Source organism: Neopelma chrysocephalum, unplaced genomic scaffold (genome assembly GCF_003984885.1).
Source record: "Neopelma chrysocephalum unplaced genomic scaffold, ASM398488v2 Primary Assembly neopelma1_44, whole genome shotgun sequence".
NCBI lineage: Eukaryota > Metazoa > Chordata > Aves > Passeriformes > Pipridae > Neopelma > Neopelma chrysocephalum.
The window spans coordinates 8,536,899-8,561,487 of record NW_020897703.1 but is presented as its reverse complement, the minus strand read 5'-3'; the positions used below and the strand labels follow the sequence as shown (position 1 = coordinate 8,561,487).

The 24,589-nt window shown below is 47.5% G+C and overlaps 1 protein-coding gene across 3 annotated transcripts in view; it reads left to right on the top strand.

Annotated features, from left to right (window-relative positions):
* Positions 1 to 24,589, top strand: part of NRP2 (neuropilin 2) — an 88,859-nt gene that overhangs the window by 14,327 nt on the left and 49,943 nt on the right. For all 3 annotated transcript variants that reach the window (XM_027678360.1, XM_027678359.1, XM_027678361.1), the window contains exons 3-7: positions 14,359 to 14,540; positions 18,775 to 19,005; positions 19,576 to 19,731; positions 21,524 to 21,693; positions 22,723 to 22,878. In XM_027678360.1, the coding sequence (XP_027534161.1) occupies positions 14,359 to 14,540; positions 18,775 to 19,005; positions 19,576 to 19,731; positions 21,524 to 21,693; positions 22,723 to 22,878 (895 nt within the window). The remainder of the gene's footprint in view (positions 1 to 14,358; positions 14,541 to 18,774; positions 19,006 to 19,575; positions 19,732 to 21,523; positions 21,694 to 22,722; positions 22,879 to 24,589) is intronic.

The following is a 24,589-nucleotide window of genomic DNA, read 5'->3' as shown; positions in this document are numbered from 1 at the left end:
CCCTACTCTCGTGTTGCTACCTGCCAGCTGTTGGAGCAACAGTGGGCCAAGTCTGTGCTTCCAGCTGCAGAGGTAAACACCATAACCCTTCCTCTGTTGCTGCTTCTTTCAACATTTCATTTTACCTTATTAGGCTAAAGTTTCTCCCTCATGAAGCATAACATTTACATTCCTAAAATCCATTCAAAAGCCTACAAAAATACCCGCAGAAGTCTTTTTAGTTTTACTGTGTCCCTTCTGGCTTTCCCTGTATCTGCTTTAGATTTCCCTCTGGGATGGGAGGCATTTCCTCCTGTGTTTTGTGCAGTGCCAGGCACCCTGGGGACATCTGCGGAAAGGTCAGTGATTTCCCTTCAGCCAGCAGCTGGCTGGAAGGGACTGCGTACCTGGTGCTGCCCAGATGCCAGAGCAGGAGCTGACTGCAGAGAGCAGCTTCAGCAGCCTGGAGGGTGGAAGCATCAGCCAGGGATGGATGCCTGAGGTGGCAGCTAGGGGCGGCTGCTCTGTGCTGCTTGTTGTTGTTGTTCTCTGGAGGCACATCTGGGCTTTTATTTTTCAGTTGTGTCCAGCTGCTTTAAGAAGTAACTACACTCCACCACCACCATCATGAAAGAAGTAATTTGGTGTAATTGAAGCCCCAGAACATCTCTCTCTCTCTCTCTCTCTCTCTGCACTTTATCTGTGCTCCAAGGAAGCATCTTGCTTTGGGATTTTCTCACTAGGTTAAGAAAATTGGCCTCCTCCTGCTGTTGTGACTGTTCTGCGCCAGCAGAGATCCCTGTTGCAAGGGAGGGTGGGCATGCTGTGACAGGGAATATGGGATCCAGGCCATTGTTTGTGCTGTCCTGCAGCTGTGGGGCTACAGCAGTAATGACAGAGCCAAAAGGGAAGTTTGATGCTCTGATAAAAGATCTGCCAAACTATTCGGAAATAATTGTACCAGTCCGTCTGCTCGCCGTTTCTTCCTCTCTGTGCTGCAAGCGCAGCTGTTGCTTGGGTAGTGCAGCCCTGTGTCATCAGTATGTGTTCCCTGAACAGGGAAGTGTCATGCAGTGGAAAAGAGCACGCTGCTGCTGTGGTGAAATGTTTCCACTTCCTGTGTGGCATGGTGGTAGCTGGGCAGCCTTGTGCATGCCAGGGTTTATTTGTGATCCCAGGAGTGACCTGAACCACTTGCAATACGTGTGCAACAGGAGCAGCTGTCCCCCAGGTTGTGCATCCATGTAGCTGAACTGTCCACTCTTTCTTAATTGCCATTTGGCCGTTCTGTCTATGCTGCTTGCTTGGAAAATCTAAGTCAGAAACCTCAGCTATGAGTGAATCATTGCATTTATGACCAACCACCTTTTCCATTTGTGCCACCCTCCCGCTGCTGATCTCCTCTTTGGACCACTAAAACCTCCCTCCTGAGAGAGGGAGGCTACTGACTACTGACTGTGCCACCCCCAGCCACATTCAGCTGACTCTGCCAGAGGATTAGGCTGGGCCCTGCTGCTGTTGAGTGTTGAGTGCTGGGATGTTGGTGTACACACGCAGCAGAGCCACACTTCCTCCAAGCTGCAGTGGACACACTTGTGCTTCCTCTGCAAGCAGAAGACCTTTCAGCTGAGTCATAACATCTGCTCCAGAGGCACGCTGTTGTTTTAAAAAAAGCCTGACTGATAATGAGACCATGCCAACGGGTTTTTCTGTAGCCATTTCCAACACATGCTGCAGCTGGGTTGCAGTTGGTGGGATTCCTGCCTGGGAAGGATTTGGGGGATCGCTGCCGTGGCTCGCAGCCCCCTCTGGTGGCACATGCAAAATGCTGGCAAAGGTTTCTGGAGATGGGGGCCAGTGACTCCCAAAACAGGCAGGAGATGGCAAATTGGAAACAGTCTAGAGCTGCAGTCAGGCTCTTCCTCCTGACTTTGGCTCCCACTGTCAAGCCCTGAGGGTTTCCAGAAACAGGAACTGGGGCCACTGTACTGAGAAAATTTACGCAGTTGTCACTGTGACCTCATAAGTGCCACAGTGGTGCCAAGAGAGTTGAACTAAGTTCAGCATGTTGGTGGTGTGTGCTGGATACAGGGCAGGCATGCCAGGAGATACCCCTGCTCCCAACTTGAGGGGCAGAGGGAACCAAGATTTGGCGGGGGGAGACAGTACACTTCTAGCGCCTATCTCACAGAGCACTGCCTGCCAGGGGACACTGGCAGCAACACACTGATGTTCCCATGCCACGGTACAAAGGGTGGGATGTGGCTCTGCCAGCCAGCGAAGGCCTCTTAGGGCAGCATGGCCATCTCCTGAGCTTCCAGGAAGCTGGGCACTGAAACAGAACAACTCTGCAACCTTCCTAGAAAGCAGCAGAGATACTGGCTCAAATTCCTTGCTCAGGTGGTGGGGAGAGCTGCATCCAGACTCAGTGCCCACAGACAGGCAGGCAGCTGGTGGCCGCAACATTCAGCCTGCCTCTCTTGCCATCTCCTTCAGACAAGAGCATAATATTGCAAGAAGCCATCATTCCATCAGTAAAGGTTAAGAGTAGACAAGGCAGCAATTATGGACAGCTAATTAGTAAATGCTTTGAAAAGTATGCATAATTATCTTATTAGTAAACATTTTAGAAACAATGCAGTTCATCTTGACATTGGGAAAATGCTTGAAAAAGAGAAATACATTTGGAGCACTACAGAATGCCAGGGATTGGGAGTGTTCTTCACTAGGATGCAAGGGGAAGTGACTGCATCTCCTGCAGCACTGAGGGAGTCAAGTTTAACTTTGCAGAGAGGGGAAGTCGCAGATGAGATGCTAAGGAAGGCATTTGCTTGCTCATACACTTGTGGTATGGGTAGCCAGAAGCAAAATTTCTAACGTACAGGAAATAATTCAGTCTGAGTAACATGACACTCCAGCTCAACTTGTCTTCAAATGAGCTTCTACTGTTCTTCAACCCCATCCAGCATCCATTGTATGGTTCACATTTCCCATCAAGCCCAGGTCATTTTCCAAAATGGAACATCAATGAGTGGGTTAGCTGTGACAGCATTAGACCAGCTACATGAGTTAACAGCTCAAAGCTGTTCACTTCTCTCTTCCATGCTGCCCATCTCTGCTTGCTCTGTGGCTGTGCTTTTCTGTGCCCCAGAGCCTCTCCCTGCAGGGACAGACCAATTCCAGGTTCTGCAGAAGGTGGTGGCCCCAAATGCACTCTCGGGGGGTCTCCTGTGTCTCACCAGTTCACTAACATCCGGTGCGTAGGAGTCAGATCTCATTTTGCACCTTGTTTCCTGTTGGCATGATGACAAATTGAGGGCCAGCTGGTGACACTGGGAACAATAGCACTAGAGATAGAGACCTCTCCCCCTGCTTCCTGCTGTCGGGGGAGGAGGTGGTGGCAGTGGTGTCCTCGCTTCTTAGCCTTTCTGTAGAGCTAGGGAGGGAACAGGACCCCACAGCTCCTGGAGAGGGAGCAAGCATAGGGCTGGTTGTGGTGACTCCTCACTAAATGGGTTTAGAATCCAGTTAAAAGTCTCAGAAACGTGTGCCTTTTTTTGAGTGAACGCTGTAAGCCACATTCCAGCTCTAAGCCCCTTGTATCTTTGCTGACCCCACCTAGCACAGATGCAATAGGATAGCAGTAGTGCACTCCCACTGAAATGGCCTGTTAACCACAGTGTTGAGGTGCTCATGCTTTCAACAGAGCCTGAGGCCCTTGACTATCTTTGCAACAGTGCTCCAGCCCACTGTGTGCCACCAGGTGATACCATTCACAGCAGTTCATCCCAAACTGGTGGGTCTCAGGTGCCTAAATAAATATCTGTGGGGATATGAGTCTTGTTCGCTTTTTTTGTGTTGCACAGTGGGGTTAGCAGTGCTCTTCCATGTCATGGATTTGCTGTCTGGATGCAGGAGTTAGAAGATTTAGTGAATGTAAGGGGAGTGCCAGAATGATATTTAATTTTTAAAAAAATTTCCCTTTTTTTTTTAAGGACCAGATCAAAGCTTAGTAAAAACAGTGTGAGATTTTACATTGATTTATGTAAAAACTGTTTGCCTTAGCTAAATGGATATCATCCCTATTGTCAGGCTGTAACAGGGGAGTGGCAGACTCACCAGCAAATACCAGGTCTGGGAGTTGTGAGATTTGGGTTCTTCCCCTTCTCTGCTATTGATTTACTGTTCCTGCACTGGTGAATCACTTTAAATTCCTTGCTTTATAAAGAAGACCTGGGCATCTGCAGGCATAAACCCCAATCTAGGTAGCAATAGTGCAATGCACACTCACTTCCAAAGGCTACTGCAGCATCACACAGGAGCAGGTCAGAGTGCCACAGACAACAACTAGTTTGTTTCCAGCCTTTTCTGGCTAGGTATGAATTCTGCAATTAAATATGAATGCAAAATAAAAAGAACAGACTGCAAAGAGCTGACTGAAAAACAGAAGAAATTTGTTTGCTTTTAGCCAGAGCTCAGCATAGAGCATATTTGAAGGAATTGAGTGAGGTTAGTTTTTAGTCTGAGGCTAGTTCTCTGTTTTCTTTCAATCAAGCAGCTGCACACCACCATTGAATGGCAATGTAATAATATGTTGCAAACCACAGTCTAGTGATCTTGGAATTCCTTATAAGTTAATAGTAGTCATGGTCCACTAATGACAGCTAGGATGTTTTAAGCAATTGTCTTTGATATATCAGTTCAAACATACCATAGAAAGCTTTCCTTATGCTGGCTTAGTGAGTAGATCACTAGATCATTAGAAAGAGTGAAAAACCTACAGGGGTTTTGTTGTTTTTTTTTCCCCCTGCCTCTGAATCCCAAGGAATTCGTGGGATCTACATACAGCGTTGCCAAGCAATTACAGCAGAGTTGTATAGTGTTGTTTTAAAGTAACACTGGGTCAGGCAGGGAGATGTTATTGTTTAATGAATTCCGAGAAGCAGAGCCTGAAGTAGTGGGGTCTGAGAGCAGAAATCCTATGCTGAAGTCTCCGTCCTGTTACAAATGGCACAGAAACTGACAGGGTGGCTGCTCCACGTTTGTTCTTTGACTGCCCCAAATGTCACTTCTTGCAGCGGTACAGAAGACACTGTGGTCGGTGTGAGGAAGGGTGCACCCCTAATTTTTTGAGGTGGAATTCCCCTTTCCTGAGGCAGGCAGCACTCGCCCACTGGTGGTGGGAGAGCCCCTGTGCTCAGCCTCATGCCTGCCGAGGCCGTGCTTCGTGCAGGGTGTTTGCATGGGAAGTGCTCATTGCATTAGAAACCTCCAGGGAACCCTCAGAGCTGGGGTTGTTGATGGATGTTCAACAAGGAGTAGGGCCCTCCCCCCTCCACCAGCAGCATGAGAGTTTGAGGCATGTGCTCAGCTTCCTTCCTCCCTTGTAAATGTTGGTGTGAGGTTTCATTTACATTGTTATTTTGCAGTGAAAAGGGAAGGTGTAATGACTGTCTCTTTGGTAATACTGATATTTGGCTGATAATCATGGACAGGAACAAGGTCTGGGATCTCCATCAGCAGAGAGGACTGACTCACCATTGATCTATGTTCATTGCACCTTGTTGAAGTTTTTTGACCCATTTCATTTCTTAGGTTTTCTTTTGTGAAAACCCTCTGATTTTTCTGCTGTTCAGGAGCAAAACATCTCTCTGTGTCTTTAAATATGGCAGATGGGGATTTCTTCAGATGTCCAACAACTCAATTGAAGGAGACCTCAGGAGACCTCTCCCCTTCCCTGTCCCCCTTCTCAGCCTGTCTTTTCATCTGCAATCTGGAGATGTAAGGGCTATAGTAATAGAGTGTCAGAGGAAGTAATTGATTCATCACAAGCCGAGAGAGGAGTCTGTTGCCTTCGGTGTCAATGGAGCTGAACCACAGCCTGGAAGGGTGAGGGAGGCTTGTAAACACTCCATGGCTGAGCTGGCAGGACAAAGCAGACACACTGCCACGGCTGAACGGGAGGGTGACACAAAGAGTTGCTTGAAAGAAAATCTTTCTGAACAAAGCAGTGGCAGGGCCCTTGTTTGTGGGAGAAACAGGGATGGAATGGTCCCATCCTTGTGTTCTCAGAGCACATTAAGGAGAAAAGGTACCAGCCAGCTTCATGCAGCATCCCACCCTCTTGTCTCTGTCTCCTCTTCCATCTTGGTGTGGCTGCCTCTCTGACCTGCTGTCCCAGGCAGGGCTGAGCTCACCTCAGGGGTACCAACCAGCCCCTGCCAGCGGCTATTTCCTTCCAAATAGGTATTGCTGCCTCTGAGAACCGTGTGGGAGATCACTGCTGCTGCAAAAGCACAGCAGGGTGTGGCATGTGCATGGCACAGTGCTTGCCCTTGTCCAGGCATTGATTGCGTTCAGAGCCTTGGCCCTGCTCGGTTTAGGTGGCCACTGAGATGCAAGTGCCCATATTTTGAGGGGAGAAAGGGTTAGGAGGTGCTGTGCTAGCTATACAGTATTCAAGGAGAGATCAGCAGATTTGGTGTGCTGTTTGCCTCAGAAACTGCTCTTACTGCAAGCTGGCATGGTCGGCTTGTGGAAATGCTCAAATAGTGGAGACTGAAGGCCAGTCTTGGCAGCAAAGCTTTAGTTACTTGTGCGTCAGCTAAGACAGGAGCTGGGCTGTGACAGGCTGTGTCTGAGAAAATGTGGGGTCAGAAAGCCACCCCTTGGTGGGCCAGTCCCAGGGTGACCATCACTCATTAACAAGGGATGTAGACAGCCAGGAGAGTGAGGGAGGGCTGGTCAGGTCTCTGTTCTTACAACCTCCTTTATACAACTGGTGCTTAACGAGGTGTTTATTTCAGTTTTGTGCTGAAAAAAAAGCCAGTGCAAATGAATGATAGTGGAAAGCTCAGCTACAAAGCTCCCATCTGATCCCAGTTTTTACCATCTCTTTTGTTCTTCAATGCATGTTGTGTCTAAGCCCTTGACTGACACTACACCATCGAGGTGTGATGGGATATCACTTGCTCCTCTGGGAACAGGGCTGCACAGCAGACCATGTGAGAGTTCCCTAATACTCATCAGCACTCCCGACCTTCAGCCACCAGGGCCAGCCTGGCCCAAGCTCATCTCCATCCCTTACCTGGGCTGTTGGGCACTGGATCCCATCAGGAGACGGAAACCTGTTCTCCCCAATGCAAAGCGAGCAAAGTGAGCATTTGCCCCTGCCCTCTGCCTGCTCTGCTGCTTTTCGGCAGTAAATTCTCCTTTTATGGTTGTTATTGTTTATTATATACATTTTTTAATTTCTCTTAGTGATCAAGTGCCTGTGAGTGGTGACAGTAAAATGACATAGAAACCAAAGTCTAATTTTTTCCACAGATGGATTGTAGCAGAAGGAGAAAAGTGCAAATGCATTTTCTCAAGTGTCCTGCATTTTGGGGTATGAAAGGGTTGTGAGTTGCTTCAGTTTCCTTAGAGCAGCAACAGAAGGCAGAATGCCATGGAAAGGGGGCTTACTCTTACCATGCTTTATATATTTTATTCCTGATTTCACCATGATTTCCCCCCCCCAAAGAATACCAAAGACATATTGCAACAAAAGGCCCCTGTAGCTAAAGATAGATGTGTGAGGAATTTATAGAGATGGTTTTTGGAGACAGAAATAAAATTAAACAGCCATGTGTAACTCCTGAACAACAGCCTGCAGAAAACCCCCGAAGTGCACATTAGCACATCTCTTCTTTCTTATATAATGAAAGGTTTTCCAGACATGCCCCAGATGAGAGCACTTCTCTACTCCAACGCGCCTTTCCGCAACGATCTGGCAACACAGCTTGAAGAAGGCAGCCCGGGCATGAACGGCGAAGAGCGGGGGAGCCTTTGCTCTCCTGTCTCAGGGGAGGGCAGCAGCATGCTAGGAGCTGAAATTCCCTCCTGAATCAGAACTTGCCACAGGAGCAGTTTACAGCTATGTTTTATTCCTCCCTTTGCAAGATGTATTTTGGCTACTTTTCTCCCCTGTGCTTAAGTTAGCAGTAACTGCTGAAGGACTTGCCATCAGCGGCGCTTGTAAGGAGGTGAAAACAACTACCCAAAGAGTATAAATAGAGACTATTTGTAGTTTTATTTTTTGTCTTCAAGGCATTTTTGAAGAAGTTCTCCAATCTGATAAGGTAGTTTTCTCTCCCTCTCTCTAGTTTTCTTCTAATTTTTCCTTTTTTCCTCTTTTTTTTTTTTCTCTTTGACTGGATAACTGGATTTTTTTCATTTCTCAGAAATTCTGGTCAGATTTTTTTAAGACATAAGACAATAATCCAAAGCACAGTATAATGATTACAACCCTCCACAATACTGTGATTACACAAGACATAATTGGATGCAACAAATTCAAAACAAACTTCTGAGAAATCCTAAGCAATTAAGCCTGTGACATCACCCCACACCCCCCTCCCAGCTTGGCTCTCCCCCTGCTGCCATTGGATTTTTGTCATCTTAGTCACTGAAATCCAGTGAAATCCCTTAAGATTCAGAGAATTATAGCTGATTTCTCTCTGTTGTTGCCAGAGACAATTATTTCCATCAGGGCAAAACAAGGGCAAGCTCTGTGAGCATCTTTTGCCTCAGCATGGGCAAAAACCACTCCAAAAGCTGCAGACTGAGACCCAGTTCATCTCTCCGATGTTCAGCCACCCAAAGTCTGGGTCCAGTCACCGAGAGTGATTTAAAATACCTGTTTAGTCAGTGCAGAAGAATGATTAATTCCATCTCAAGCTGGGTGTGAGAAGTCTGCTTCCACTGAGAGCAGAGGACTTTTAGTTGGCTAAAGCTAAATGTGATACAGGCTTTTTAGGTCTGTGCACAAATCTACATCAGTATCTGTGTCTATGAGGACTGATTCTCATCTCACAGGATAAATTAGGAGTGATTACCCTTAAAATGATGAGTTACACATGTGTAAAACCAGTTCAAGTCAAAGGAGAATCCAATTCATCTGCTGTATTTATAATTAATTACCCTGATTAAGGGCTGGCAGCTAAGATCAAACTTCATTGCTCTTGTTTCATCAGACAACAGTGGTGCTTGCCTTTGCTATGATGGCTATGAAAAAAAATATCATTTAAAAGTCCAGTAGCTTCTGGAACAATTTAACCTTTGAAGGGTATGTCCTGCAGTTGCTTGAGATTGTGTAAACATCTCAGAAAAGTTTTTTTGTCTTTCACAATGTAACTGCTCATGAAATAAGGATTTGGTTTGAAGGTAGCATACAAAAGAGCGTGAAGATGGGTGGTGACACAGAAAAATCGACTAAGCCAGCTAGTGTATAATGGACATTAATTCTAGCCACCCCTTGATTGCAAAACAAGCACAGAGATGCAGGTTCACTATTTCCTAACTATCTTTATATTGCAACTGCTATTTAATTTTTAAGAAACCCCCTGTTCTTAGAGGATGTTTAAAACTCCTTATGCATTTTTATAGTAATTTCTGAGAAACAAACCACCCATCACCTTTTCAAAGGGAAAACAATTGCATTTAGCAGCTGCCATGGTGGCTAAGCACAGACTTTCCCCAGCTACCTGCAGAGTATTAATGACTGCTGAATTTCACTAGAATTGCAGTTTCTCTTCCTGTCTTGAGCAGATGCATTCAAGACACAGTGACATGTGGTTCAAGCAGGTCAGGGGTCTTGAAGGCTCAAGTCAGCACTGGGCATTCCCAAATTCGGAATTGTTGACATGCAGTCAGTACCTACTTGTCTCTCTATCTGGGCCAGACTTCTCCAATATAATATAATATATAATCTGTCCAATCAAGGCTGGCTTCTATTCTTGGATGTTCTGCAAACTTCCTGTGTGACCTTGGGCCAGACACTGCTCCTCTCTGCCTTCCTACCTCACAGGGTCTCGTGAGAATCCCATCACTACCGTTTGCCAGCTGCAGTCATGAGCCCCATGGAAACGCCTGTAAATAATAGCTCCAAATTAAACATTGGGGAAGTTCAGGTTAGAGCCTTGCAACGCTCTCCGGCCCTGGCAAGCTTTGGAAACCGGGCTTTGCTGAGTGCAGGTCCTCACCTACTTCAAATCATAACTCCAGGAAGAGACTGAGAAAGCTGCCAGCTAGGTCAGAGCTTGGCCTGGGGAGCCAGCCTTCCTCAGGCTTTGAAGCAAGACTTGCACAAGTTTGTGTGTTGGGAGGACTCACGAGAGGACTGTGAACACATAAATAATTTGTTGTTTGTATTTCTCTCCATCCTAAGCTAATGTCCCCGTAATGCCTTTGAAGCATGTTTCAGTGGGGAAGAACTCAGCATCTCTTAGGACCTGGGGCTGAGGGGCAACAAGTTTGTTTATTATGTGTAGAGCAGTACGAGTCACAAAACCGCTTTGTGCTGGGTCCTGTCCCTCAGAAGAGGAGCACCCAGAGCTGTTCCCCAGGTGGGTTGTAGTGTTTCTGGGACTCAGCAGTGCCTGGGTGGGCACCTGGGAGGTCTGTGCTGGCCCCAGGGGATCATGGAGCACAGCTCAATGGCCAGAGAGCGATTAGGTATTTCACAACAAAAAAGGACTGAAAAGGTGAAGGTCTTCTCATAATCCCTACAACTGGGGCTTGTTTGCCTTTGTTGCACCTCATTTGCAGAGTCAGCAGCAAAGTGACTTAGGGAAAATAGAAAGGAAAAACAGGGAAGCAGAGAGGTTGACTGGAGGAAAAAGCAAGCAAACAAGCATGAGTAGTACAGGCATTAGAAGTGCTTTGTAATTAGTTAATAAAAGCTCTCTTAACATCAGCAAAGCGCTTCCTACTAAAAATCTGTAATAAAAACACAGCAGTATTTGTAAGCATTGTACATTTAATGTTTAATTTTGTTAAACAGCTCCAAGAAGAGCATCTAAGCAATTTATTTCCCTTCTATCTCAACCCCCATTGTCTGGGCAGTTAAAAGTACTTCAGCTTTGCCTCCCTGCCTCAAAACTCCCTGGCGGAAAGCTGTTTGAGGCAGTTTCAAACCAACTCACTGGCCTTCCCACTCAAGCGGCAGCTGAGAATATCCTGCTATTGGAGGAGCAGCCAACTGTGGTCACCTTCCCTGCAAAAGAAGAGTTGGTTAATCCATTGATTACACTTATGGGCTATGGAGGCTACACCCTGCCCTCACATGTTTATGCTTGACTCATTGGAGCAATGCGTAGGTGGGGAGAAGTGGCCATGAAATGTGCTTGGAGATGGCAGCTTGCCCAGTGGAGGTAATGCCAGAGAGGTCAGGCCAGAAGGATGTTGGTGCATGATGACTGAAACAATGCATTTGGTTGTGTGAGTGAAATGCAAATTGCTGGGCACTGTACGAGACTGTTCGGGTGCCATTGCAGCATGAATGTGTCCCACCCAGCTGTGCCCTAGTCTGTAATTACCTGCAAATGAAATGGTTAGAGTAGAAAGCACCCCCAGGGCTGGGTTTTGTTCCTTCCAGTTTTTCTTCTTCTTTTTCACATGAAAAGAAGAAAGTCTGGAAACCATGCTTAAGCTTAACAGGAGCAAAGGGTTGGCCAAATTAGATTGTAACATGTCCAGCGAACCAGCGTGAGGAGAACAGGGTTTATCAGTTTGTTTGATTGAGGGCTACATGTCTGAAGCGCATGATTCCAAAAAGAATCTGTGGTGGGGATTAGCTGGCATTCTTGCTGAAGTTTGGAAGTTCAACAGTTTGGACTGGATGTCTTTGGTGTTTCATTTTGAAAGCCTAAAGCTTATTTGCTGTAGTGGAAAGGAAGTAGGTATTCCTCCTCATCTGGGTAGGAGCTATCTCCCAACTGTAATACTTCCCCAATTCACACTCTGTTTATATGACCTGAAAAAAAAAGAATTTTGCCTCATAAAGAGCAGAGGACTTGGGCCAAGATTTTTTAACTAGGGAAGAAAACTCTTATGCATTTATGTTCATTTTACATTTGGCAAAAATTATTCCCTGACCTTCTCTTAAGGGCTTGTTTTTGGTTGTTTTTAACATTTGATTTATTAAGGATTAGCTACAGTATGAGAAAGCTCAGTTAGATGCGTGAATGAAGCCAAACAGGGTTTAGCTCAGAGAGGCAAATATTTCCTGATGATTTATTTACTAGATTTGTTCTTTCAATTTTCCATTTGCAGATTGCCCACGAGCAGATTGCAATATTCCCAAATTGTATATATTGTTGGAAGTCATTCACCCATTCAATAAGCAAATATTTCTTGGTCCCGAACTTGCTTCTGAAATTGCAGTGCTCCTACAGCACTCAGTGTCTTGAGGAGCCATGTGGACAGCACTAGGATGTTTGGTATGCTGGCTACAGCAGAAGCTGTGATCATTTCAGTCAAGTAGTTGAAGCCGTGTACTGTGTTGGCGAGTTACAACCCCACGAGGACACAAACAGATGTGATTTCCTGGGATGCAGCTAACCTCTGCCTGTGCCATGCAAATGGCAGGTTTTACAATCCACTCCATTAACTGTGTTTTGCCAACATTCATGTTTTTGCCAAATTAATTTTTTGCCACATATTCACAATTTCTCTAGTAGCCAGTAGTCCTGCGGGTCCTGCGGCACAGATGTGCACTTCGGATGTGAAAGGGTTGCAAGCACGCTGAAAGCAAGTGGTTATTTAGAGAACAAAATGTCCCTGCTGTTTACTCAGTACTACTTTAAACAAATAGACAAACAAGGAGAAGAAAAATCTACTTAGAAGAAGCACTGACGCTGCCCTCTATATCCCTTCTCCCTGGGGAGGTGGTAGGATCAAGCCGCACATGATGGACATTACTGGGGGTCGCGCAGGGTGCTGCTGAATGGTGTCAGAGTAATAAGGGGTCACAAGGTGATAGGGAGCTAGGCAGAGCTGAGGAGGGAGCAGGTCTTCATTTGCATCGCTGTGTGTCCACACGCTAGGTAAGCCAAATACTCTTCCTGTTCGAGTGCCACTTCTCAAGACTGCTTGAATTTCACCTTGACCAAGCCAATTGAGTCTGTAATGAAGTTAAAGGCTGGGCAATTGCAGCTAGTTGAGTGCTCGGTTCCAGCATAGACAGGATTTTATCTGCAGGAATTTTGCTTCTGGCTCTCAGCCTGATTTAGTCCCAGAAAGGAGTGAAACCAAAGCTGTCCAGACCATCTTTCTCTGTGGAGGAGCACACTAAGTTCCTGTAAGTTTGTTTTGAGGTTGTTGCTTGCCGATATGTGCTTTGCAGAACAGGAATGAGTCACATGAGGATCATTCTGTATCCAGCAAGCTACTTCTCCTTTCAACTGTCCATTCCCAAACAGAAGATCTTGTGACAAAGAAGAAAGGCAGATTCCTGGCAGCCTGGAAATGGTTTTTCCCCATGAGAAGAGCTGTAGCATGTTGTTCAAACAGGTTGATACAAAGCGAATAAACAAAGAGAGATGGGCAGTTTCTGTAAATAGCAGCATGCTGGCCAGAGAGGAGGAGAGGAGAGGGAGAACGTGGGTGTTAGAAAGCAGCTGAAGAACAAGATGTACACGTAAAAGCTGTTTGTTTCTTCACAGCACGCAGAGCCTGATACTACTACCTTGCCTAGTCATGGCCCAGAAAATACGAAGGAATGTGTTTCACCTTCCATCCAGACTTTGCAACAAGCTTTTTTCTCTGCACCAGGAGGCAATTCAGCAAGCTTGTCTTTGCACCAGGAGGCAATTCTTCTAACCCTACACTAGACCAGTCAGATATCCAGGAACAACTCCAGTGGGAAGGTGGAACATCTCCAAGTAGGGTTTAGCAAAGGCAGGTTGCAGTTACAGGGTGTACAAGAATCAGCAGGAGTGAGTGCAGTTACCTAACTCTTACGCAGCACTTTTCATCCACAGAAAATCTTTGTTACCACTTAATAGATATTAATTACTGCCCAAGTGCTAAGTGAGTGTGCTGATCATGCTTGTTAAAGGACCAGTGTGGTGTCCTACATGCTCACACAGATTGAACATTGACAGTTTAACACTTGGCGCGTGCTTGGCCAAATCTCACATGGATATTGGAATAAAGTAAGCTGTGCCAAATAGCACAATGGCATTTCAGGAGAGAGGTCAGAGGAGGAGAGTAGCCCCAGGAGAGTTGTATCTGAGCTTCTCCCATGCCAAAGGAGTTTGTGGAAATGGAGGTAAATTGTGTCCCCAAATTTTGCATGTTGGCTCTAAAGTTGGAGTGGATGTGTGTGCAATAAATTATGTGAATTGCAACAGAGGAAGGGACCTAACCATAGCCGAACAAAAGAGAAAAAATGCACTGAGGGGCTGTGGTATGGTGTGAATAAGAGAGTCCCAGGTACCTGTCTGGATGATGTTCTGTGAAACATGCAGATATCAAGAAGTGGTTTTTGTTCCTTGTCGGCATCCTGAAGCGTCCCCCTGACAGATGGTTTCACTGCCATTTCACCTGCCTCCGCAGGTATGACTACATCGAGATCCGAGATGGGGACAGTGAAGCAGCAGACCTGCTGGGCAAGCACTGTGGGAACATAGCACCTCCTACTATCATCTCTTCTGGCCCCTCTCTCTATATCAAGTTCACCTCAGACTACGCACGGCAAGGTGCCGGCTTCTCTCTGCGCTATGAGATCTACAAGACAGGTAAGTGTCTGAGTCAGTGCCTGACTCCCGGGCTGTTTGTCACAATTATCTTCACAAGATGATGTCTTTGACCACATTTTCAATGTGATTTCTCGCATGTTATCCAGAGATAAAGGACTTTTTTTTTTTTTAATTTAAGCAAACCTATGCATCACATTTCCAAGAGGGTAAAGATTTTAGTGGCACATGACAGCGCATTTTTGGATCACAGCGTGGCAGTAAAAGCAGAGTTCTTCCTTAAACGCTTTTTTGTATTTGAGGACTAGAAACATGTATCTTTTCTCCCTGACGTGTGGAGCTTGTTAGGGCTAGGGGATTGTCCCTCTTTAGAAGGGCATGGAGCTCCCCATCCTGTGGAGTTGCGATTCAGGGTTGATCAATGACACTGTGTTTTCTCTCTCTGGAAGTGGGGTTTGTAACTGGGGAGCTCTGGTTTTTAAATGATTGCTGTCAGCAGTGCTCTCAAGGTCTGAGGCAGTGCCTTTACGGGCTGATATAAGAGGAACTATTTATAATTCTGTTTAATACCAACCTATTATTGGGGAAAGGAAAAGCTGCTCAAAGGCCTTTTAATAGTGTTTCTGTCTAAATATTTGCCAGAATTTTTGTGTCTGGGAAGAAGGAGGCTTGAGAAAATAAAACCCTCTGTATGTGCACACGAGAGATGTGTGCATGCATGCCGAGGGAACAGGAGTGTGTTTTGCATGGATACACAGACGCCTGCCCTGCGCCCGCATTCCTTTGGTGGTGTGTTGGAAGAAATCACACATGCGGCTTCCGTGTCATTGCATCCAGCATGAAAAAAAAAGTCCGTGCCCAGTGAAGAACCAGAAGGGAGCACAACACTGTCCAGCCTCTTTAAAGAAAAGATAGGGAGCACAGGCACCAGTGCCCAGGGGCCCTGTCCCAACTATGCAGTAGGCAGAGGTGTGCAGACAGCCCACAGCCTGGCCACAGGTAGATGTGAATGTGGAGACTTTGTTGCAAGAGAATGAGACTCCCAAAATTCATTGTGAAATGATGAGGACAGGAGATGTATGAAGGTTCAGATGGATGAGGAAAGTGCTATTGCTGGTGGTTGCCTGGACTGCATAATTGTCCACTGAGCTGTTGTGCAGCCAGCTCACCACTGCTGTTAGCTGATGATTAGGATGCAGATTAGTCCTGAAAGCATTTAGTGGTTCAGCTGGCTATTGGGGTTAGCTAAAGCCAGTTGTCAGCACAGAGGATGGCAAAGAATGCCTTTGTACAGATGGGAAGACCACTGACCCATCTCAGCCCCCCTTGCCGCTCGTTCTGTGTACACACCCGTGATGAGCCCAGCAGACTGTGCTGGGTTATGCCTGACCTGAGTTGGGGCACGGGGCACCCACTGACCTGAGTGTGGTGATCCAGATGGCTGAGGTGGCCAGGCCATGCTGTGGGAAGGAATGGCAGGCTGGAACCCTGTCTCTCTAGGTGGGAGCCAGCAAGGCACCAAATTAATGGGGAAAGAAGATGATGTTGCTGGTAGGAAGGAGTGGAAGCAAGGGGTGATCTGGAAGAGAGCACGTGTTGGATGGAGGCTGGAGCTGAGTTTGTGTCTCTCAGTGTAGGTTCCTGCAGCACTGCCCTCAGGTCTGAAGTGGTGTTGGGGCTCCTTTTGCCGCCACCCCCCCCCCCCCAGATAGCCATCCTCTCCAGAAATAGCCATGCTTTCTTCCAGCTGCACCCCATGAAATCCAGCCTGGCAAGGCAGGTTTTGGCAGAGGAGTGTGGATGAGCCTGTGATTGATCCCATAGCACATCTGCACAGCCCCTGTCCCTGCCAGGGCTCCCAGAGAGGGCAGTGCTGGCTGCGGGGCTACCACAGTACAACAAACCTTGCCTTTTGTTGGCAGGCAGGCAGGCATGGGCCAAGTTTCTGTCTGAGCTGTCAGGGAAACCAGCAAGGGTGTCACCAGCTTTAAAGGTCATCAGATTGTCATTGTCCACATCAGTAAAGGCAGCAGTGCCTGCAGATTCCTTCTTTCTTAAAGGTGACCTAAAAAAACAACTCTTTTCAATCGAGCATCTATTTCCACACCTTGTGCTACATTTCCTTTATCACAGCGTGAGAGAGGAGCAATCTGCATACAAACAACCGCATACCAGTCTTCAATCCTCTGATATGTGTCAGTCAGCGGTCCATGGGCTGACAAAAGAGCCGCCTGCCCTGGCTGGTCCAGCCTCCCTGCTGCGCTCTTTGTGAGCCAGTTTGGCAGGGCTGGCCTGAGCTCTCCAGCTCTGGGCATCAAAGTCTCCTCTCAGGCTGGTCCTGCTGCCGAAGCCAGCATGAATCCCGTTGATTATCTGCAGCTTCCTTATAAAAAGCTGATCATTGTGTTTGCTGCTATCAGCCAAAATGTAGACAAAGATGCCAAATGCGATAAGAGCCCCACATGAGGAAACTGTTGTCTAATGCGGTGACATAGTTACGTCTCTTTCCTGTCTCTAGAGGACAGTCCCTGACTCTGGATTTAGTCTTTGATTTTCTCCCTAGCTTGGAGCTTGTGTTATTTTCCCTATTTATCTGTTTGTCTTTTAAGTTGTTTGGAACTAAGTGCACCCTTATCCCTGTTCATGGCATTATGCTGTGATTTGTGTTTGGCCTTATTTTTTGACTCTGCATTTTACCCCACAGGTTCACACCAGAAAAGCTGGCTGCTTCATTAGGTAGTCAATTAAGAGCCTCTCCTGAGTAGCTCTCCAGCCAGGCACTGCATAATGCAGTGTGAGATCCTGCTATTACTGCGGGCTGCTGGCCTGACTCCTGTAGGTTAATGCTGAATTGAATAACAAGTCTCCCATTAGTCCCAGGAAGGCTTGTGCTGCCTGGAAGAGCTGGAGCAGAAGGGTTTGTAGAGGAGAAGGAGAGTGTCCCAGTAAAAGTGAAGCAGAAACCTTTTCGAATGCTAGTGCCGGGTTGCAGCAGTGGCCAGCAGCCTTTCTAACAACCCCTTTCCCCTCTGATAGCTCCAGGCTGCAGATTTCTGTTGTCTATTGTCCACAGCTAAAGGGTTTCAAAGCCACCGTGGTATGAATACCACACAAATTCCCCTTTCCCCAGCCACCCCGAGGCACCTTGGCTGTGTGAGAGGGGGCACCGAGCAGGCCTGGCTGCAGTCGAGGCCAGTGTTGAGGTCAGCAATAAATAAGAGGCAACATTGTCTGCCCTCCTCACCACGCAAAGGTCTTCCTTAAGGATAGAAATAACTTGCATTTCTGGTGTGGATGGCTCGTTCTGCGAAAAAGAAGTCTCTGTTCCTGTTCTCAGCAAAGACCCCCACTGCCATGGCCCCTGTTACCCCACTCCTGCTGTAGCCACGTTCTGGGGATGTATGCTGGAGCTAGCCCGTGTCTCTTGCGTGGGTCTCAGGGGGCTGCAGGCTAACTGTGCACTTCCTGAGGCTTTACAGCTAACAGTGGAGACATTGGCACCCTTCCCCAGGCCCTTTCACTGGGTAAATATTGGTCTTTTATTTTGTCAAGAGGAAACTGAGGCACAGATTCGGGTGCCAGAAGGGTGAAGTTTGCAGGAGACTGGCCCCTGGGGGGCAGCTTTTGAAGAAAGAATACTCCTCTCTGCCCTATCCCAGACATCCCACTCCTTGAACAGGGGCTCCTCTATCAGACCTGGAACTGCTGTGGCCCTTTACTTCCATGGCTGCAGATGGCAGCTGTGTCAGTGAGGACTACATAGGTCAGCTCCCTGTGTGCTGGCTGGCATCTCCACAGGCTCTGGAGCAGCAGACACAGGTCTGCCGGCAGGTCACTGTTTGAGGGCCAGGTTACAGTGGAGAGGGCCAGCTGGGGAAGCCAGGCCAGCTCAGTGTGGCCGTCCTTTCTACCACCACCACCACCTCCAGTGTGGGGGATGTGGCAGGATGCTGACCTGCCAAACTGCAGCCATGGCTTTGGATTAGATCACTCTTTTAGTCCTTCGGTGTTGAGATAATTGTCAGGAGGATCAGCAGTGATGTACAAGTTATGCTTGTAAAGCTGTCTGAGGGATTTAGAACCGTGCTCTCCACCTGTGGAAAGCTTTGAAAATCACCCTCTCACTTCTTGCAGGAATTCACATAGTTCTCTACAGGACATTTCCAGAAGTGAATACACAGCCCTGCTAAGCTCAAAATGGGGTTTCCACAGTGTCAAGTTGTTGGCATTAAGCTGCATTGTTGCTAAGTCTCTGAGTTTTTTCCTGCTGCTACAGGCTCCGAGGACTGCTCCAGAAACTTCACTGCCTCCAATGGCACTATTGAGTCTCCGGGTTTCCCTGACAAGTATCCACACAACCTGGACTGTGTCTTCACCATCATAGCCAAGCCAAAGACAGAAATTCTCCTCCACTTTCTGCTTTTTGACCTCGAGCATGACCCACTGCAGGCAGGGGAAGGAGACTGCAAGTACGACTGGCTGGACATCTGGGATGGCATCCCTCAGGGTAAGCCATGGGGTGCTGTGCTGCTATCCTCAGCCCTTCTTGGTGTTTCACAAAGCTCCAAAACTGTGCAGTCTGTGTCTGAACACCAAAGGTGTCTAACCTCAAATGTACCTGCAGCATGCAACCTGCCTTCAGGACACTCTGTGGCCAGCTTGGGGACAGTGTACTTACAGAAGGCTGCATTCATTAAACCCCAAACTACTGCTCTGTTGTACCCACTGATCTGAAAAGCCCCATGGGACACTCCAACATACCACTGGTCCTCCCTCAGGGAAGGGCAGTGGATTCATGCAATGATGGGAGAACCTCCCTACCCTGTACCACTGAGAAACAGTGCATTTTGGAGCATTTCCCGGCATTTGCAGAGCAGTGCCTGCTGCAGTGGATATTTCTGCATGGCATACTGCATGGCACCAGTCCAGTGGATGTAAAAAATAGCCCATCCCTACAGCCTTTCTTTTATCCCAATCAGTCCTGCTAAGGCATCCCTGCTGAGTGATGCCCATCTGCTGATGATCCAGGAGGCCAGTGGAAAAGCAGGCATTACCTTTGCTGCTCTTTCTTTTGCAGTCGGCCCCTTGATAGGCAGGTATTGTGGCACTAAGATGCCATCGGACATCCGCTCAACCACCGGCGTCCTCTCTCTCACCTTCCACACGGACCTGGCTGTGGCTAAGGATGGTTTCTCTGCTCAGTACTACTTGATACATCAGGAAGTCCCAGAAAGTAAGTTGGAAATGTGTGTGTATGACCTAGTTGTGCCACCTGTTTTTCCTGTCTTTCATTTGGCACATGCAGGCAGCAGTGTGTCCAGGGGCTGGTTCCCCACCAGCAATGCAGTTTAGGTGTGTACACTATTTCTGATAGAAATGGGATTTCAGTAAGACTCTCACTTTCTGACTTTTTTTTGACTTTTCACTTGCTTTTGAAGTCTTCTCAATACCTATTGGGCTAGAATCCTTCATGTATATGCTCAGCCCAAAGGATTTAGGGGAAGACTTCAGCCCAGCATGTGCAGCAGGTTCATTAAAGCATGGGGGAAAATACACTCTCTCTCTCTAGTTTTCCAAAGATTCACAGCCCCAAACCACAAATTGGAATTTTTTGGCTGTCTAATTAAAAAATGCTTAAAGCTCTGAGAATTTCAAGCCAAATTTTGTTTTATAACCCTTAATAAGGGAGGTAAATTGATGTGGAGTGAGGAAGTAAGTTGTGTATTTTGAGAATGAAGAGCATTTTGATTCTTTCTGATAACACTTGCAGGCCGGGAAAGGTTCCATTTGTTTTCCCATGGTGTTTTTGCATCAGAGCTACTGTTCTCGACCTCTGTTCTCAGTGAACCTGTGATACAATAGAAGAAGCCTTCAGTACACTCCTCAGTCCCAGAGAAGGAGAAGGAGTCCCTGACCTGCTGCTGAAAGCCTATGATAGACAGCAGGGTAGAGTAGGGGTTGTGCAGCACTAGGGCAGTAGGGTTACAAGCTCTTGCTCTGGGATTGAGTAAGGGAAATTCTGCTGAGGCTGTGAGAGTTACAGACAAGCATGAGCTCTTCACCATTACCTATTGCCATACTCAGTTGATCTGTTCTTTAATCCCTTTTCTATTCTGTTCTTTAAAGGGATTTGAGAATAAGATGTTAAACACAAAGCTTGAAAAATCAAGCACAAGAGGTGTTAAAGGGCCATGTCTGTTTTTGTCTATGGTGGTGTAAATTGAAACTTTAATAATACCACTGACATCTTAACTTGGTCCATCATTTCCACCTAAGGTTGACTTGGCCACATTAAGTTATAAACATTGGTTTATAACAGCAGCATATACTTGGGCCCGTGCAATATTTTCGGTCACAGGACAGCTGCCATAAAATATGCGAGATGTACCATAAAATTGAGCTAATTGTGACTTTTAAAGCATTAGAACTGAGGAGATCCAAATGAAAGCATACCAGAGTCTTTCATAGTCTTGTCTGGTTAATTCCTATGGGCCTGATACCACCTATAGCACATGCACATAGGCAATACAGACACACATCCATACTCTCACACGCACACAAAACCTTTAGACCTGCCCATTCCAGTCCTTGACATTCCTGCTGGCAGCACAGCAGTAAGCACCCTCCTGATGTGTCTGTACTCCTTACCTTGTCAGTGCTTAGGTTTCACCTACAGCCTTCAAGAAGATGGGAACTTTGTGACAAGGGGACTTGGGACAGGTTGGTGGAGATGGAGGGAGGGAAGGGACAGAATTGTGTCAAAACTGAGCAAAGGTGAAGGAGAGAAAGAGAGAAAGATCTGGACTGTATTATTGTGCAGAGGGCCATGCAAACATAAAGCTTTAATTTTCCAGTGCCATCTGTGAGTGCACACAACCTTCGAGATGGTGCAGATCTGTTCATCTTTCCAGACAGGCAGCTTTGCTCAGGGTTAGCTGGGGAGATTAATTCAGGGCTGCTTTTCACTTGGGGGTGAAGTACTGAGGCTGTAAACTGATCTCTGTGTACGTGTGTGTCTGCTCTAGACTTCCAGTGCAACGTGCCTCTGGGAATGGAGTCTGGCAGGATCTCCAACATGCAGATCAGCGCCTCCTCCACCTACTCAGATGGGCGATGGACGCCTCAGCAGAGCCGGCTCAACAGTGATGACAATGGCTGGACCCCCAATGTCGACAGCAACAAAGAGTATCTCCAGGTATGTACACTTTCCAGCCTCCTCGCCTCTTCCCCCACCAAATGGAGTGTCATGCTGTTAAACTGACCCTTGACCATAAGACTTATTGAATTTTTTATTGCCTCTGTGGCTCATGGGGAGCAAGCAGCAGGGTAGCTACAGTGCCTCCGTGAAGTGCGAGGGGCTGGCTCCCCCATTAGCTTGCCCGCCCAAGGACTGACTCAATCCTCTGTCCCTCTCGCACCCCCTCCTTCCTGCCCAAAACCTTGATGGACTTTCCAGCAGACTGACAGAGGCTGAGAGACCTCCACCACTTACAAGGGCCACTGACTTCATCACTGGCCTAAGGACCAAAGTCTCCAGGGGGTGCGTGGAAAAACAACTAGAATAATATTTATCTCATCAATGATGCAGGGAGAACGAGCAGGCTAATGTCAGGTGGGGGCTGACAGAGCAAAGGCTTTCCCTCTGAGCTGGTTAGAGCCACAGTCTGTCCGCACAGGGCTTCTGGCTGTGTCACAGTGCCGGGAGACACTGCTTGCTAAAGGGCACTGGGAGCGGGAGGTGGTGAATGTCATTGCCTCTAGCAGACGTCTCATTCTTCATTCATGGCAGGCCTACGAAGCCAGCTCTGCTGACCTTTCTCAACCCACATTGTAGAAAAAAAAAAGAAAAAAACAACAAGGGAAAACCACGAACTGCAGCACTTGCTAATTGGATTATTTTACATGAAAAAAGTTAGTCTCTGTCCTGCTTTAATGGGCATGAGCGTCTGTGCAGATCCTGTTGCTTGGTCTGAGGCAGGAAGGCTTTGCGGTGGTCCCATATGAGTGGACATCAAGATCCTTAGTTACTCTTGTCCCGTAGTTCCTATCCTGCTGAAGTCAGCCTGTGGAGGTTGTGCTTGTTGAACTGAGCACCTACAGATAGAGTGAGACAGGCTGAATGTGCACCTTTTCGTTTTTCAAAGACAGAGGGAGGAACTAACTAGCCACCCAGGGCTCTCAGGCCTTCACCCCTCTCTCTCTTGTCCCTTTTTCCCCTTGAAAGGTGGACCTCCACTTCCTGACTGTTCTCACAGCCATTGCCACACAGGGTGCCATCTCGAGAGAAACCCAGAAGGGCTACTATGTCCGTACCTACAAGCTGGAGGTCAGCACCAATGGGGAGGACTGGATGATGTACCGACATGGGAAAAACCACAAGGTAAAGACCTTTTTGTCTCTTTTGCCTGTGAGTCTTGCAGCCAACAGGAGGGAAGAGAACAGAGAAATTTTACAGACCCAGAGGGTTTAATCTGTGAGGGACCCTTTTTCCGATGACGGCTAAAAGACTGATGATGTTCTGAGCAGAAATAGGCCTTTCTCTTCTGCACAGCAATGAGGAAACATATTCCTTGGAAAACCTGGCTGCTGCTGCATCTTTCGTGATGGCGAGAGTATGTTCTTTGACTGCAAATGAAGGAGAAAATGCTTTCACAGCCTGTGTTTTGCCATACAAGATTCATTGAGCTTTTATGGTTGTACACCCGTCTGCATGCTGGGTTAACAATCACAAAACCACATGAAACTGTAGTTCAGGAGTTACTGAGGCCTGGAAATGAAAGGGCACAAATCCTAAGAGGCGATCGCACTGTCCCAGAGAACAAAATGAACAATAAATAACGAGAAGCAATTCAGGCTGCCAGAGCTGTGGGATCTGTGCTAGCAGGCATGGTCAGCAAGGGTGCTCTGAGCACTGGGAGCTGTGCATGCTCTTGCTGTGTTTCTGGGACACACACAGAGGTGGGAGCGAGGGGGAGGGAGAGTAAATATGGGTGGTGAGCTGTTTGAAGCCTTGGGGGTGCTGGTATGTGGCCAGGAAAGATAAACTTAGTGTGGTCTGCGTGGAAGCTTTGCTGTATGGGCAGGGGGGTTAAGGCAGCCACGTGCCGGGCTGGTTGGTCCTGCTCTGTCAATTGCCTTGGTCATGTGGCTGTCTTCTGGTTAAGGGCGCTTTGAGAAAGTGCTTCCCTGCTCTTCTGTGGTGCCCACCCGCTCTGCTGCCACAGTCAGGTCCTCCCCAGTGATGTGCCATAGTCTGTCTGTGTGAACTCTGTGGCTGGGGTCCCACACACCTCCCCCTACACGCACATCCCAGTAATTACTGATTGCTCAGCACTTCTATTAGATTAGCTGTCCCCTCTGTTTGCTGGCACAGGCACTGCTCAGATGAAATGCAGTAGCCTGCCTTGTCCGGGATTCATCCAGACATTTCCTTCCTTCCGGGCTGTGTGATTTCCCCTTCCCCACATGTGTACCTCAGGTTCAAATTCCCTCTGCTTCCCAGAATGAGTCGTCTCTGTGCAGAGGTCCCTATCAGGATCTCATACTTCCAATATTTGGAGTATTTAAGCTCCTGGCATGCCAGTGAGGTGGTGTTAGTCCTATTTTAGAGGTAGAGAAATGGAGGCATAGGGCAGCCCAGCACAACATAGGAGGGTCAGCAGCTGGGCTCCCCCAGATCTCAGGTGGACTGGCTCCAGGGCAGTATCTCATGGCAGAGCTCGTGTATACCTCTAACACAGTGGCCATGAAGTGGTGGGGAGGCTCTCCCAGGACCCACTGGTCACAGTAGACCTTTCTGTGAACCAGGGCCATCTCTCTCCTCAGATGGGCACCTTGTGCTAATGGGTGAGTTTGAGGTCTCATTGGGACCATTTCTGTAAGCTGAAACAGGCAGGAGACTGGCATCATGCTGGGCACAGAGATGGGCTAAATACACAGCTCAGTGTTTCAAATAATCACTAGCAATAAATTTACCTTTTGGAGTCTAACTGTAGTGGGAATCTGGCCTGGAGGTTGGTTTTAGTTGCAGAGAGGCATAAATATCCCATCCTTGTGGTCCTGGGCATTGAACACTGAATCTTCAACCAAGG